The sequence below is a fragment of the Chelmon rostratus genome, chromosome 4, assembly GCF_017976325.1.
Source record: "Chelmon rostratus isolate fCheRos1 chromosome 4, fCheRos1.pri, whole genome shotgun sequence".
In the NCBI taxonomy this organism is placed as follows: Eukaryota; Metazoa; Chordata; class Actinopteri; order Chaetodontiformes; family Chaetodontidae; genus Chelmon; species Chelmon rostratus.
In genome coordinates this window covers 16,013,320-16,031,083 of record NC_055661.1, presented here as the reverse complement: position 1 = coordinate 16,031,083, position 17,764 = coordinate 16,013,320, and the positions used below count along the sequence as shown (strand labels likewise).

The following is a 17,764-nucleotide window of genomic DNA, read 5'->3' as shown; positions in this document are numbered from 1 at the left end:
GGAGTACTAAACCCATCAAAGGAGACTGTAGAGGACATCAGGACGCAATAAATCTGTAACATCACTCACCAGCTGATGGAAATGTGACAGGCCCGAGAGTGTGACATCAGGTTTGTGTCTGATGTTAATGAGTAAACATATCATCTGCCAACACAGACGTTTCATTTAATGAAGACCATAATGTAGATCCAATTTGAAATCGTGACAAGTAAATCAATAAAAAGAGACCGTTTCTGTAGCCAGTAAAGCAAAACTATGATTGCTTTGGCTTTGAACTACTTTCATTATTTTAAGTGTGCAAGTTTAAGTATCTTGAAATTAGATATGTTTTGCTTATGATAGTTATTAAGTGCATATGTGTGTTTTGTCACAAGAATACATGAACCAGTGAAATGTCAAAAAACGAGGATGTTACTAGACATGGCCTTTTCTCATTGAAGCCTTGAATGTCAATGGCTAAAAAAAGCACTTTTTAAAGTCACCTGAAGCAGAAAAATCAACTAAAAACTGTTCTGTGTGCACACAGGCGGGACAGTATGATGTAGGAGCACAAATATCAACCCTCGTGAAAAAAGAAACACCAAAATATACTAAATATTAGTATACTGAGCATGCTAAAGTGTACTTGTGTACTAGTACTTGCAGCTGGATTATTAGTGCACTTAAAGTGTGCTAGATTTAAATAACTCATTTTGTACTTATTGCACTTATTTAAGTTGTACAGAAGTCCAACTTAGGTTGTATTAACAATAATATTGTATTAAAATTGACTGTGCTCAAATTTTAAGTGTACTTAATATACTGCAAATATGCTAATTATTTTATATTCACTCATGCTATTCTTTAATTTAAAGTGCAACTGAAATACATTAATAATGTAATGCAAATTGTACTTTGAGTGTACATTAAATCAAACATTGATAGATTGCAAATGCATCTACATTAGGAGACTGTGTTTTTACATAGTTCTTGAGCATTTTCAGTACACTTTAAGTGTACTTGAAAACTGAGGATGACCAGGATGTACATATATGTTCTCAGACATATAATGCATTCAGTGCACATTAATGCCTGCCTGTCCTTGAAATTTTTTTAGGTGACACTTAAGAGCGATGTGTGCATTTATGCACGTGGCACAGCAGTCGTAGCTTTCGTCAGGATCTGTAATAGTAATTAATATTGGTATGGCCATGTCCTCTCACTTTATCTATGCATCACATCTCCAAATACACAATATGGTTTTGCATCAGGAATGGTTTTTCATTATAGGACAGGGATATTTTAAATGTTATGTATTTTCATCGTGGCTTACTTCACAACTTTACAGTCTTTGCATTTTTATATACTGGAAAATTTGGACAGCTGGGCCAAGATACAGTATAGTTTTAGTGTTTTAACACTACATATCAGAAGCATTTTTATTGTCAATTTTTTGTCCTTTACATTTAGAGCTGCAACTAACAATTATTTTCATTTCTGTTATTCTGCCGATTGCTTCTTTTGTCCAACAAACCCAAAGAGTCTTCATTTTCTTTCAGAATTAACAAAGAAAAGCAGCAAATCTTGACATTTAACAGGCTGGAACCAGCAAATGTTTGACATTTGAAAAATAGCTTAAACAGTTAATCAGTAATTTATAGTTGGCAACTAATTATAATTCGATGGACATTGTCACTGTTCTTTATCTCACAGTAGCATTTTTAGCAGAGCCTCAAGAGTATGCTTAGAATTTCAGTGCACATATTGTATGAGCACGTCACAAACATAACCCTTGAATGTTGCATTGGGTCCGCAGACTTGCCAGTTGATACCACGGTCTCTTTCACAGTGCACCAGTTTAGCTGTACGTTATAACACATGAGAAATTATTAACGAAAACACCTCAGCTACTCATATGCTGTTGGATGTCGTCAATTATTGATGGTTGCTGCTTCAAAATTATTACTTGGATTATTTTGTGATAAATGTTGTAATTACATGTTTTGGTATACACAATGACTTAAACTGCCTGAGTTTATTAGTTCAATTGCTCTAATCACCTAACACAGATTAGATCATCTTTCAGCTTTCAGCAGGAATAAAGCAGATAACAGCAGGGACAGTGATAAATGGCACAACAGCATGGATAAACAGCTGGAAACATCACCTACCGTTTTGAGATGCAGATGCTGTGATGGCCTCCCTCAGGAGGAAGTCCATCAATGCGCTTTTGAATCACATGCAAAACAAGGCTTCTCGGATTTGGTTACTGCTCAGAAATGGTATAAATTACATCTTCTGTGTTCTTATTATGTACTGAGAAAAGTTGTTGTAGCTCTCATGTTTCTGGCACAGATATTTTTCACATTACAGCTCAGCATCAGCATCCTTTCCATCTTCACAACACCATCACCAAAGCAGTGAATGTACCTCTTGAGTAACAGTGTGCATCAGAGATATTTTAGAAATGGAACAAAAAGTCCTTTGATGATCTGGTACAGTGGATACCAGATCATCTTGTCAGGTAAAATGTCCTTTCTTTGCTTTTAAGCTTTAGGAAACAAGAGAGAGCCTTCTGCACGTCTAATTTTGTATAAGCGTGTAAAAAATGTACAAATGTTGAGTGAAACCCCCAAAATCTAGTTGTGTAGCAGTGTGTATCACCTACAGTATATATTCTATAGTCTTCTGGTGTTAACCACTGAGCCAGTGATGGGGGGGTTCAGTGCCTTGCTCAACGACACCGTCATGGAAGCTATGATGGGTGGAAACTTTCTGTTGTATGAAAAGCAGTCACCATCAATACAGAGAGATTTGAATTGTGGACTACATGTTCGCCTGTCATCTCCTTCCGGCTGCTCCCTGTTAGGGGTTGCCGCAGTGATCCATCTGTTTCCATCTCACTGGCAAACCGGGTCCCACCCAACCCAGCGTAGAAATCAGATTTTTATGATCCATATATTTGATTTGGCATCGGCTTTTTATGCCTGATACCCTTCCATAATGGAACCCTCCCATTTTATCTGTGCTTGGGACCAGCAATTAGGAAACCACAAGCATTGAGCAAACCGGAGTTCAGTGTCACGCTCTACCTCCTGAGCCACAGGAAGGTATTTTGGCCTGGTGCGCCTGTCACTTTTTAAATATATTTTTATATAATTTCATGATGCATGTCATATCACACTTCCTCTTGTTATAACAAAACAAAACTTGCATTTTTGCATTTTTCTTGAGCTAAATTGTCATTCTTTTCCAAGAACAACTTTGTACGCCATTTGAAAAAGTCACCCCTGTTTGCAAACTGTCTCTGTTTAAAGACACTCAGAGCTGTCCTCTTGTTAAACATAACATTAATCATAATATTTGTGTTAGTGGTCTCAGTATCTGGTAATATGCTGCTTTGACGGTGTGAGTCACGACAGTTTGAATGAGTGAGGGTCAGACTCAGAGGGGACTGTGTGCTTCAACTCTTGTACGTGAGCCAGATTGGATGTTTTTTTTAACTTACCGGATGATGAGTTTCCAGCAGCGAATACAAGGACTTCTGGGAAACCAATGAAACATCAGATTGAGATAGTTCCACAAGTGAGGGAGAAAAGAATCTGCTCTGTCTGTCCTCTCGACAACACAACACAGCTCAGCGTGTGAATAATTGATACGATACCTCACATCGACAGGGTCAGGAGCAGGGAAAATATTCCCTCCAGCTCAACCTGCAGAAGCATCCATCTCCTCCGTGTTTAAACTGACAACTCATTTCCTTAGTCAGGAGTTACTTTATTCTGCTCTCTAATCTGATGGACTACTGTTGGACCTTGTTCTCTCTAAACATATGGCACATTGTTGAGTCTTTGGAAAAGTGCATACATCCAATATGTCTCAGCAGACGGAGGGTAATAATGAGAAACAAGAGGTAATTTTCTGCTCGATTTATTTCCATGCATGTATGCAGAGGACAGCGTGTCATGCTCTGCTGGTGCAGATTTTAGCCCCAAGTAAAGAACATGCATATGTATTGAGTTGCAGCGCCTTTCATGTCAGATATAGCTGGAGTGGAGCCTCACCAAAGTGTTCCCATATAGAAACGTAAGGTATACCAACACAAGATATCTGTATAGAAACTGAAGCACGTACATGAGCACAAAATCTGCACAAAAACAAACCTTTTATTATCCATATAGTATTTATTCCATAATGCTTGTCTCTACCTACATTCTTGCACTTTCTATATCACATCCATTAACATACAGCAACAAACTGACCTGCATATATATGGTCATGTCCAGCTCATGTTTTAAGTTTGCTTATATTTGGTTAGCTGTATGTCTGTTTTGTACTCTTCTGTAAATTTGTCTGCATGTCAAGAACTCAAGCCAAATTCAGTTTGTGTAAGCATACTTTATGACTGATTGTGATGTTTGCTAAGCGTGACTTTGAAATGCCTGAAAAGGTCATTTTAATCATGGACAAGAAGCAACTTTCCTTGAGTTTTCTGCTGCTGCATGCTTTTAAAATTCACAGGCGGCTCATGCCGTATGAACCCTGTACTCAATAGGCATAACAGCCTCCACCAAATGGTGCATACATCAGCACAATTTCAGTGGTCGTGTCTCCTGCCAGCATCAGTCGTGACCTTTTAAATTCAAAGCCACCGGGCTGTGCTGCTGATCAATATCTGCTCCTGTAACAAGGATGCTTGTTGAAGGAGGCTTGTTGTCATGTGGGAAAAAGCTCTGCCTTTTTAGTATATGTTCAGTAAATCTTTGTTCACTGACCACAACAACTGAATTTTATCTTGAAGACGAAAGTGGAGAGAGCTTGTGTTGAGTCAGTGTGGGTTTTTTTCTTTGGTGTTAAAGTGTTTATTTCTGCCCTTTGATGAGTGCTGCTGATTATACCTTCTGCTCTGAGCTGTCAGGATTTTTCCCCTCCGGCCTTAACATCATTACGTTTAATGGCGGCAGTATTTCAGCAAACAACATCTACTGACTGTGAGTCATAGTACAGAACAGCATCCAAAATTTCCAAAAAAGGTCTGTTTTCAGGTAGTTGACCTCGGATTCTGTTCAGGGTTAACGTAACTAACCACTTACAGGATCAACAACTGCTGCTGTTTCTAATTTTCCCAGAACAGCAGCAAAATTGCCATAATTCAGAATCAATACAGGACTAATTATGTTCTTTCCCTTTTCAAGGCAGAGTGGTTGAGAGAAGAAAGGCAATTGCAACTCTCAGACATGTAATTATTGTGTTCTGTACACCGGATGCTTAGTAAGCACTCTTTATTTCAGAACTAAATATACATATACTCTCTTTTCACCTATTATTGGGCTCCCAATCCACAAAAAGGAATGAAGAGTTGAGTTGACCTCTAGTCAAACTTTATATAGTACCAAAGTATAATTCTTGAAACTAAGCAAGAGGGTGAACATTATGGCCATTTTATGTCCATTTTCTCTGTCCTAGAAACCATGTCAAGTGTGAGATTGTGTGTACAGTATCTCAGTGTGAGAGCTGGCAGGACTGACAGTCAGGGCTAAAGGACCATTTATAATGAACAAGGCGTGGAGGACATGCTATAAAAATGAACAACAGTGTGGACGTCCATTACAGCTAAGCTATATAACCTGACACAGTGCATGAAATATAATACTCTGAAGGTCAGCTGCACTGGAATCATGTTTTTTTTTATTCATTTGGTTGTCTTATTCAATCTACTGCTTCTGTATGTTTTAATTGTAATGGCTAAAACATCAATTAAACCAAAATTAAAGGCCAGTATGGCTGATTCAGCATTTTTTGGCCTTTGTGACACTGAGAGCACACTACCGATCTGTGCTGGGATTACGACTGCAGTTAATTTTCATTAGAACTCTTACTGGTTCTCGACACAGATGGGGCTTTAATCAATGACAAATCAGGTTTACTTATCTTCTAAGTAATTGACATGGACAATAAAACTCAGTGCACACATGACTGTTACACATACTGCTGTTGCTGTTTAACATCCTCCATGCAAACACACTGGTTAATGTGGAAGAGAGTTAATGGGTTCAGGGATTATTCATTATCTCATCAGGCAGAACTGTCTGCTCCCAGTGTTTGACCAGATGTGGATTTACTTCATCAAACCAACATGTGGGCATGCGTTCAAGAGATGAGCTACAAAAATAAACTATTTCTGAGAGGCGGAATCACCATTAAAGGCAGGCACCAATTGAGCTCACCCAGTAAATATGGAATTGATGATTTGCAGGTCAAAAGACATCTTGATGTCGAGGTTAAAACTCGACTGAATGAGGGAACAAGCCGCAGTTTTGGAGCTTTTGATCTAATCACATGATCTTCATCAGCAGATGGGGTTTCCCTGTTGTCATGGAATTGTACACTGGACTAAAGTTGGTTGAAAAGTGAAAGTATTTTGGTAACAAATAACCTTTGCTGCAACAGCATTTAAATTACTATATTTGAGTGTCAAACAAGTGCTAACTACACTTTGAAATGCAGTCATTCAGATGTCTTTGAAGCAATGCATTTAAGTAACCCAAGCAACTATAAAAGCTTTCTCTTTTCAACCAGTTTTCACTTGGATGTCATTTAACCACTATGATACTGTGATAATTGCTGCCTACTGGATAGCACAGGGCAATCTTTTTTGCTAATTTTGGCCAAGTTAAAAGTATGACAGAAAGGACATCAAAATTAAATATCACTTAACCTTATTTCTTTTAAATAAATAAAAGCAGTGACAATTAGAGCTGTACTCGAATCAGGATATTCACAGTCGAGTTGCTGTTCTGCGTCACGCTGTCCTCTGTTTCCACCAGCTAGTTTTGTAGTTAAGGTAATTTTAAGACAAGACTCTGTAAATGTTGTAAATGTTTACGGCCTGCCATGCTGCTGTCCGGCTTGTCCGAAGTTAAATTCAGGTGTCAGGTACAGTCATCCCTGGTTTGGGGTGAAAAATCAGCCTGAAAGGAAAATGTAAACTGTCTGCCAAAGAGCAGTTTTCAGAGGAAGGTGGACTCACCACGGCTGTCATTTCTTGGTAGGGTACTGTTGTTCTCACACACTGACTAACATGACCGTGCTGTTTGCAATTGATGTGACTAGACAGGAATTCTGGGAACCCATGTTAATGTTTCAAACTGCTGCGGCTTGCTGCCATTTTTGTGCAGTCTGTGACACAGTAAGTTGCCCTCTGAGCTCGAACCCTTTTATCTAATAATTTGTGTACATTTCATCTGTGACTCCAGATGTGATGGAGCGCAGACGGTTTCCAGTGAATGCAAGTGGGTGGCTTCTTTTTTAACTTTGACGCAACAGATTGAAACCACGCATTAAGAGTCACGACGGCCACTTCAAGTTTATATTGAAGACTTTCGCTGTTTAAACTGGTGATAGCGCACATTATTTAGCAGTGAGTGCAAGTCCATCGTCTTTATAAAATAAACAAAAGCCCACAGAACCAAATCGTGCTTCCACTTATCTGTCGTCAGAGACCTTTATTCATGTTTGAGACTCATCTGATCGAGATGTGTTCTCGCTAAAAGGCCCTGGCTGACAGACACTGAAGACCTGCGCTGTCATGATGTCTAACCACACACTCAGTACAAGATCCCACCACATGAATCAAGGCTGGGGGCGTTGAGAGCTGAATTTCAAACACCTCAGCAGCACCTCTACTTTTAATGCATAGCCACCCCAACCCCCATCCTGTTTCCATTTACACCACCGCTTCTCCCCCACCAGAATCTATACGCTCAAACTGAACATGCCAGATTTCATAAAGTCCTCTGGGGCGGTGTTGGCGGTAGCTATGGCTGATTCCTGAAGCTCCTCAGAGGTGTAAAATCCATTACATGGTTGTAGGTAACAAGAAATTAAAGTTCCAGTGAACCACAACATTTACATTTAAAGATGATAACTGGTCTTCTAGAGAGAAGGGAAACCTTAAGTCTCCTGTTGAAATGTTATTGATGGTTTGCTGATTAGGATGGGAACTAGCTCATTTGATCCATCAGCTGAGCCCCAGTGTGCAACCCGCCACTATCCAGCCTAAATTGGATGTGGCGTATCGACCCGCTACGGTTACTGACGCTGAACTCACAATTACACTGCCCGTGTTTGTATAGCGGGATGGATGAAAGGAAGCGAGAGACGCGGAGACTTGTACTGCAGACTGATTTTAATGGACTTGTCGGTTACATAAATGACACTGATCTTGAGCGGTCTGTCCTGAATGAAGAATGTGCTTGAGCAGCAATGTGATGAGTGACTACAGGGGGAAAAGCAAAAAGAGGGGTGGCCGAGTGTGAGTCCTGACCTGGGAGATATTCTACTTTTAAATGATTTTGAGTTTAAGAACACACATCAAATGTTATTCTGTAACATCCATTAGTTGTTACTACAAAAAACCTTCAATATCGTCATTGCTGGGAAATGTTGCTGCAAATAAAGCACCAAACACTCCCTATTTATGGGTAAATATCTTGATTAGTCTTAAACTTGAGGTTTCTCTCCTCTTTTATACAAGGCATACACTTAATGAAGCATAACATTTGACAAGTTCTAGTCAAATAACACTGGTACCCAGAGATATTTAATGTTTGTGGTTCGTAAGTGCCTCAAAATTATTTTACCAAAAGAGAAAATACTTATTTTTGGACAGTAGGTGGCAGCATTGCCTCTGTCGATGTAAGCTTGGACAGTCTAATTAAAATTTATTAATACATGTCTATGTCTTTTACCGAGCAGACTATGTTAAAATTAGGAAATCCAGATTACAGCTGCAGATGTACATGGGGCAGTGATATAAAACTTTGCATTGTGATTCAGACCACAACTTGAAGTACACGGCAACATTATACAGAAAACATTGTTTTTTCCTGCAGAAATGGTTAATTCAATTCAAATTCATGATTTCAGTGTTCTTGCCTGAATAGGACTATACCCCCTTTAAAGCCTCCAAACAAAACAAAATTAAAACACATAAAAACATAAAAACAAAGCAAAACCTGCGTAAGATAAATAAGATTAACTGTTGTTCTAGTAAAATAGGCATCAAAAAGATTCTCGTGTAACAATTATGTTAATCATTCACAGCGAGCATGATTTATATAATTTTTAAGTTGTTCCCTGATAGCTGTATCTCTGCTGTTTGTGCGCTGAACTGAAGGTACCACGTGGTCTGTGGTGATTCAAGACTTCGGGTACCTCCAGTCGTCGTCCCAACCTCGACTGATTCAACCTCAGCCTTGAGGGTCGTCCTTAAGACATTTCACTTCTTCTTTGGATGCTAAAAGACAACAGGAAAAAAAAATGACAAGTGTAATCAATACCCATTCAGTTCATATCCAGCAGCAGACAGTGTGATGAAGCTACAGTTAATAATATACGACAATAAAGACAAGTCAGTGGACCCGCTGGAGAGAAAACAGTCCATAAAACAACACACACCCTATATTTTACAGCTGAAACAAATGGTAAATGGCACCTACCCACTGAAGAGTTTGACATGATTAACCAACCACCAAGCATGTGATTCCAAACTAACGCTGGGATGAGGACACTTGACTGGGAATTTAACCACCTGACCCAATCTGACCTGCCGTCCCATCCAATTAATCGCTTCACCCATCAGAGGTGCCTCTTCCTGGGCCCACAGACAGTCATTAGAGATATTTGTCTCTATTTAATTTCCATTTGCTCCAGATGGACGGCAGAGGGATTCAGAGACACTATCTGAACCCTGAGGAGACAAGGCGCAGGCTGCCACGAAAGCTACACAAATGGTTTTTAGGAAATGCATGTATGATCCAAAACCAGCACACTAGAGGTCAGTTTAATACAGTTTTGATGTGATGAAATCTAACTTGGGTCTTCATGTGACAAAGTGACTTTCCATTATTGTTGCTGTTCCATTCTAGCCTTTTTAATAGTTGGTATATCTGTGCATAATATATAATACACATCCAGAACCCTTCTGTACTGGACAGAAAGGCACTGATTTGAACAAAATACTGTGTGGTTTTGAAAACCTCAGCCGCCATGCCAGGACAGAGAGAAAGACAGAGGTGAAATAAAACCTCAGATGTCCACGCCAGCCGTCGGAGTAGAAAGAGAGAGATGTGATAAAAATGCAGATGTCTGGATGAGCCAAGCCAGATCTGAGGGGCAATGGTGCACAGCAGTTCACAGAGGTGAGAAAAGCTGAAACTGAGCAATGAACCTAGAAGTGGATTCTGGGAACACTGCAGTACTTCCAATGAGCCATCTGTTGGTGTCCTAAGCAGAAATACTTTGAAATGTTTCCACAGTGAAAAATACCAAGAAAAAACTAGCAGGTAGTCAATCAACTTTGAGTATATTTTAAGAAATCAGTGTATATTCAAACTGTCAGATTTGCTGAGCAAGTGCAAATGAAGGAATGTCCCCAGTGGACTGCACTGACGTGGACTGACCCCAGACTGCAGCACAGATACAGAAGACTCACTGTGCATGATGGATCTGGTCGTGCAGCGGGGAACGGGGGTTTATGGGATGGGTGGATACGCCACAGCCCTCTACAAAGTGCACGGCGTGTAACCACCGCATACCTAACTCAATCCTGGTCTGCAATTCTTCCTGGCCTGGCTCTCCTCTCCCTAAGTGTTCCCAAGATAATTGCCACTACTTCTCCAGGCTGAATTTGTCTTCATTTTGACAGACGTGTCTTATTCTGCGCCATACCGGTCAAACATAAAGCTTGCTGTGTGCTTGGAAATGTGCCTTCAAAGTAAAAACTGGCAGCTTGCTTGGTTTCACCTCTTAAAGGGAACAGTTTCTTGGATGTTGTAAATTACGGCATCCAGTCTTATTTTTTCTGACGATTCCTAAAAATATATTCCCAGGACACTTGACTGCACCTGTTTTTTTTTTGTGTAATATTATGCACAAGTGCAGGTTGTGACACTCGTGACATTCCACACAGCTCTGAGATTAGATATAACCTTGTACAGTGAAGTGCACAGAGGCATGGCTGCTTTTATCCTCTGATTAATGATTAGCTTGTCACATGTGTGGCATCTGAATGTCCTTCACAGCCCAGAGTGTAAAGTGTGCTGCGGTGGTGGTGTCAAGAGACTGTGGGGCATTAACTTTTAGTGAGATTTTTTTGTTGGGCAGCTTTCAAATTTAGTGCCAAGAACACCAATATTTCCATTTTAAATTCCATCCATGACCAAAAACCTAGATGGCACGGTTTTGCACTCAAGTAATGTGTATTGTGGACGTTGCTTACAGCAGCAGCGAGCGCTTGCTCCAGGTCTTCGATGATGTCTGCCTCATCCTCCAGTCCCACAGAGAGTCGGATCAGTGTGTCGCTGATGCCCAGAACTTTCCTCTCTTTTTCTGGCACTGATGCATGAGTCATAATCGCCCTGAATTATAATAGAAGACAGTGCCACACTATGAGCCATATATATAAAAACATCCTGCTGTTTCAGAAGAGATTAGAACTGAGACATAGACTTCATGATGGAAAAAAAGTGTCTCAATTAAAATCTTTGAGTCTGAAATGGATTTTTTCCTTGATCTCTGCTGCCCCCTTGTGGCGCTCATTGTTACATTACATCTCAGATTGCAGTTGATGAGTGTTACCTGCATGTTAAAGTTATAATTTGCCTTATATAACTCGTCTACTGTTTCTGTCTGACTCAGAGTTTTTAGTACAACACTGCACTGAAATAATTGATATATACAATACAATGTTTGAAGACAAACAGGGATACTTACGGATGTTCTGCTAAACTTTCATAACCACCAAGACTCTCAGCTACAGCAAACATCTATAATACATAGACAACACAGGTGAAATTAATTTATGGCAGAACTAACAAATCAAGTCACACAAAAGATGATAAGTAACAGACTACAGAAACTACCAAAGCCACAGTCACCTCCTTTGCTTACATTTTGTGGTTTGGATCATTTTCAAACATGCCAACAGTTAGCACTCAGGTTTCTGTCATATACAGCAAACACAATATGGAGCTCTTGTGACAGCATGAGCCACTTATCAATGCTGGGGCGTGTCTACTTCAAATAAAAAGCTGTTTAAAACCAGCATGAACAAAAGAGGTGGTGGTTTCCAGGGCGAGCAAATTGAATGATTCTGGTGTGTACTCAAAAACCTTCTTCGAAAGCAAACTCAGTCCTAAAGTTTTTACAGTGCGTTATTGCAACATCGTGTTGCGCCAGGAAATGCCTGCAAGTAGAACTGTAGTGCTTTGCTGAAGCGCCCATGTAGCTGTGGTGTTTTTTTCTCGTCACCATTCCTGCCAGTCTGGGAATTCAGCCTGTTTGAAAAAACCCCTCCAGTCTGACATTCTCAGCATTAGAAAACACAAAACTGAACAGTCCAGGTCAGATAGACGTTTACTGCAAAATTACTTTGAGGTTACTGAGGAAGGCGGTGGCATGCTCGAGTTTCCCTTTAATGTAGAAGGTGATCATCCCTGGACATCCGGTGCATTGTCTCTTCATCAGTTCGTGCTGGGGGTGAGAGGGCAGGCCTGTGTCGACATATTGGAAAAGCATTAAAAAAAAAACAGTCAGGTGGTGATTGCAGGATATTTCTACCTCACTAAAGAATGGGCAACTGGAGGCCTGTCCTTTCATAAACAATGTGTGAGTTTGAACATAGTAATATTAATTTAAAATATGGATATAGCAACATAACATCCATCCAGCCTATTTACACCAAACATGCTACAAGTGGTTTATTCGAATTGCAGAGTAGCTGAATATGTCAGTGGAGGCATGATTTAAAAGAATGTTTAAGAATCAGGCAATGGATCAACAGGCATGTCTCAACAATTTACTGGTATGATATGAGAAATAATGAGGGGTTTATATCAAAGTCGTTATGTTTATATTGCTACACTGCTGAGACATCACCTGGGAAAATTACGCGCTCCACTCTTTCATCGGCCTCCAGATACTTGGCAGCAGCCATGGCGTTCTTGAAGTGCCGCTCCATCCGCAGGTGTAGTGTCTTCAGTCCTCTGTTACACAGGAAGCAGTCAAAGGGAGATGGTACACCACCCAGTGCTGAACCAAGGCAGGGTCACATGGGGAAAAAAAACAAGAAGGTTATAAAGCCTCCCAAAACCCAGATCAGGCGAACAACAAAAGCATACACAAACACTTCTTTCTGAAAAGGTTTTAAATTGGTTCTGAAACTTGGCCTCAGTAGCATGTTTTGGTCATTTAATGAGTGAATGTAGGTCAGGTTGCAATAACCAGTTCACCAAATACTGAGTGTGGCAGAGCCAGACTTCCTGAGGTCTGTGTCCTTAAATGAACTGGCAAAATTAGAGCGTGCGAACATTTGGCCTCTTGCTTAATAAATGACTCAAACCATAAATCTATCAAGATATCTGTTGATAGAACTTTACTAACCCTGAAGGAAATTCTTGTGGCAGAGATCGCTGGAAAGTTACAGTAGCATAATAAAAACAAAGTAATAAATGAATAAATAATAATAGTAATAAATATGAAGTGTAAAAGGAGGAAATAACATCAGTGCCTAATAGAATAACAATTCAGTAAAATCATTTAGATCATTTAGTAAATATAAGTTAACTAGAATAAAACTAAAATTGAGAAAGTAGTATTGGCAACGATTTTGAAAAGTAATGAAAAGTATTATTGCACATGATATTGTAAAAGTAGTATTGCAATGACCTTGAACAGTAATCATGTACATGCTTGTTGCTTTAGTTCAGCACTAGTCTACTGTCCGGTACTGTGAAGCAGCTACTCACTGACGGCATCTGATGAATGCATTTTGTCAATGATTCATCTGTCAGTCTTCATTTGTTGGTCTTTCGACTCACCGTTTTGCAGAAACTTCAGTCGCTCGTACAGATCGTCCCGGTTCACTGAGACCAGACCCATCACCACATCGCTGTGACCTGTCCAGTTAAAAGGCAGGAATAAAAGCAGAGCTGATATTTAATGTCCAAATTGGAAATAATGTTGAAGCAGAAAATTTTAGCTCATGTGTGGATAGTATAACATCAGAGACATTTGAAATGCACGCTCAGAATGTTTTAGTGTTTAGTGTCAATGTTTCAATGTCAAAGTCATGATATTTCAAGAGTCTAATAAATAGATATTAAGACTATGACAATCACGATGGTGTAGGTTATGATGATACTCTGATGCATTTTATTGACTTTTGTATCAAATTTCAATGAAATTGTATGCAAGCAAAATGGGAAAATGTACATAACCTACCGTTCATGTATTTGGTGGCTGAATACATACAGATGTCAGCCCCCAAAGCCAGGGGGCGCTAAGCAGCAAGCGTACAAGAGACAGGAGTTAATCAATGACTAGTTTCCACATGAAGTGGAACTTGATTGCAGATCAGACGAGCACAAAGTGCAGACCTGTCACCCTCACCTGGAAATAGGCAGACATGAAGGTGTTGTCTACGACCACCACTATGTCTTTGTTGTGTTTGTGCACCAACTCCGAGCAGACCTTGATGTCAACAACTTTCATCGTGGGGTTGGTGGGCGTTTCGATCCACACCAGCTACACCGAGAAAGAGAGGATGTTATTTCATTGTGGCAGGAGTCAAAGACGTGTCAAACACGCACTGTGGCAAAGGTTCCCACCCGCCACTCCAAAAAAAAAATGGGACGCTGTGTGAAGCTCAAACAAAATGTGATGTTTTGCTAATCCTTTCTGACGTATACTCAATTGAAAACAGTACAGAGAATAAATCTAAGGACTGCTTCGAGACAGCTCATCGACTGGTGCATGAAAAGTAAAGTGCTGATTCACATGAGCAGTACAAGTTTGTACTAATGACACGCCCGATTATATAACAGTCTTGCAAAGCTGGATTTGAAGAAGAACTTTTTGACCTTGATGTCTTTTTTTTTTTAATGTATGTATATTATGAATCAGTTCCACTTTATTTTTATAATATCATCCTTTGGCTTACTTTAGTGTTTTCCTTGAGAGCAGCCTTCAGCACCTCTGGTTTCGTACAGTCAGCGAAGGACACATCCAGACCAACTTCAGCGGCAATTCTTTGGAAGTAGCGATTGGTGCCTTGCAAGTGAGAGAGTGAAACTGCGATTACGTCTCCAAAAATAACCACTTACGGTTCCAAACCAGCTCACAATGTACTCTCAGACCAACAGCCATTTTGTACAAGTGTGTAATGTTGCATCATTTCTTTTCCTACACAGCTGTTGTTACAGAGTTGTGTCTCACCTCCATACACGTCATCCATGCAGACTATTCCATCACCGGCCTTCAGCATGTGAGTGATGGTCACTGTGGCTGCCAGCCCAGAGGCAAGAGCAAGACCTGCAGGGGAAAAGCACAAAAGCCGTCAAGACCAAAAATTATTTTCATATCAGAGAAAACAAAGGCTGGAATTTGCAGAAATTGCACCTTTCTGATGGCTGATCCTTTTTTTTTAAATGCAGTGTTGTTAAACATACCCTGTCTCTGTGGAATTTGACCACCATGATTATGTAAGTGTCTGTAATGACAGCGTTACTTACAATATTTTGCCCCATCCAGAGCAGCCACAGCCTTCTCAAGACAGTTCCTTGTTGGGTTTCCACTCCGGCTGTACTCAAACCCCTGAATAAAAACACAGTTATAAGATGATTCGGTCACCGAAAATCAACATTTGTAATAATATGCTACGTTCAAACAAGAGGAAGTTGCAAGCGTGCATTTATCCGGTTCGTTTTTACGCCCAGTCGCACTAGAACACTGAAAATTCCTAAATGCATCATAGCTGCTTTATCACCTTTAAGAACTCAGGTGGCTGCCAGCCAACACGCCATCTGGAACTGCCTCTGCTTGCCACTCGCACAAACAGGCAAACCCAGCGTTTGTTTTTTCGCTGGATAATCTCCTAATAGATGGGTGTGTGTGCAACACCGGTAACTGTGAGAACAACCATTTTAAAATCATTGATTGTGAAGTTAGATATTGTAGGATTGTCTGTTCAAAATAACAGGGTTAGGTGAAAAAACAAGTCACCCATTAACGTACAGCTTTACTGCTAAATAAAAGCTCACTGTGTTTAATACAAGGATGCACACACTTTTCTGCTGTAAATATGAGAAACATACAGAGATCAGCTAGTTTAAACAAGATCTCATGTACATTTTGGATTCTTTGGAAGTGGAACTATAGCACTTCTGACAATAGACATGTTTGGATAAAAAAAATACTGGAGACTGTCGCATTGAACAGTGGGTTTGTGGTATTTCTTTTAGTTTGATCATCAAATCAAAGATGCAGTTTTAACCCATAAGGTAGCACATATGCCTTAGGGTTAGTATAAGCTGGGAAATGTAAAGACCATTCAGTGTCTTTGTGCCAAAAAAAAGACATCAAAAACCTAAATGGCTTCTGCTGTCTGTCATTCATCTTATGGAGTATCCACAGCACTTCCATACTTCAGTAAAAGTCAACCTTGCTTGCAGGAAAACTGCCAACTGCGCTGTTGAAACTCCAGGGAGAATATTAAAGGAAGAAAACTGGTTGTTAATTGCACACAGACTGTTCTTTGTGTGTGTTCCCAGATATGGCCTCGGGAGTCAGAACAGACAGACAGAGAGAGAGGCTGGTAGATTCACATATGACTGAAGAACCACATTAACACCCACAGACGTCATTTGCTTTACATTTAACAGAAAGTACAGGTAAATGCTATACACAGGACAGATTTATTACATACTATACATAGTCCTATATTTTACATAATTGTGAATGTCTATGTGTACATAGAGTCTCTATAGCTTTTCCTAATTATTTCTGGCCAATTGCAGTGTCAATACAGTGTCTCTGCTTTCACTTTTAATGGCTGTAGATTAAGGTGGCAAACAATTTCTTTCCAATTCCACTGCATGTGGATGAGACAAGTTCACCATTACTATTTTCTCTTTACGGTTGGCTTGTAACGTGAGCCCATCTATCCCAAGGGCAACAGACCGATTGAGACAGTATTGATTATGTCTTAAAAAAATTCTGATCAAACATTCTGGATATGCTAAAAATATGTACATGAAAGTGTATCTTTACCGACAACGTGGTTATATGTATCAAATACCTTCAAACAAAAAACAACACCAGAATATTCATTTAAAGCCCGCTTAAGTCCTCGTGCATGCCGCTGAATAGGGTGTACTTCACACACGCGGTTACCGCCGGATGATGCCCATCACCCCTCTTCGCCCCCTCCTTATATAGCCAAGGCATATCGGGCTACTTACGGCATGGTTTCCTGGTGCGCTCTGCTTGAACGTGGTGGAAAGAGAGATTGGCGGCACTACAGCCATTGACTTCCATTGCTCCGGCTCCTGGCCGACATGAATGGCCTCAGTGGCGAACGATTTAAAAGCCGTGTTGAAGCCGGCGAACACGTCGCTCTGCTCGTCTTGTTTGTGGTTCTGCTCCATAATGGTGTGCTTCCCCAAGCATGAACTAAAGTGAACGAGGGATGAGTATGCATTACCTCTGTAATGTAAAGGGGAAACCCGTTTAACGTAGCTGTGAGCGGCCCCTGTCCCCGTGCGCCAATCAGCGCTCATCAACAAGCATTTGGAGGCGCTGATTGGTGGTTCGGCAGGGGCGTCAAGCCAACGTGATCTTGCACGTTGTTTGCGTTCTTTGTGAGTACTGATGCAACGCTTCCTGCTATTACAGACAGGAAGGCTACACTTTTTACTCCTTTACTACACGTTTACTTCTAGTTAGT

At 40.3% G+C, this 17,764-nt stretch overlaps 1 protein-coding gene across 1 annotated transcript; it reads right to left on the bottom strand.

Moving 5' to 3' along the window:
- Positions 1 to 7,657: 7,657 nt before the first annotated feature.
- Positions 7,658 to 17,540, bottom strand: cth (cystathionase (cystathionine gamma-lyase)). Its single transcript, XM_041934986.1, has 12 exons — positions 17,280 to 17,540; positions 15,552 to 15,633; positions 15,256 to 15,351; positions 14,981 to 15,090; positions 14,431 to 14,565; positions 14,263 to 14,320; positions 13,860 to 13,937; positions 12,919 to 13,071; positions 12,412 to 12,533; positions 11,755 to 11,807; positions 11,261 to 11,399; positions 7,658 to 9,277 (listed from the first exon to the last, which is right to left on the bottom strand). Exons 1-12 carry the CDS (start codon positions 17,463 to 17,465, stop codon positions 9,260 to 9,262), a joined length of 1,230 nt encoding a protein of 409 aa, XP_041790920.1. The 5' UTR covers positions 17,466 to 17,540; the 3' UTR covers positions 7,658 to 9,259.
- Between the last annotated feature and the right edge of the window lie 224 nt (positions 17,541 to 17,764).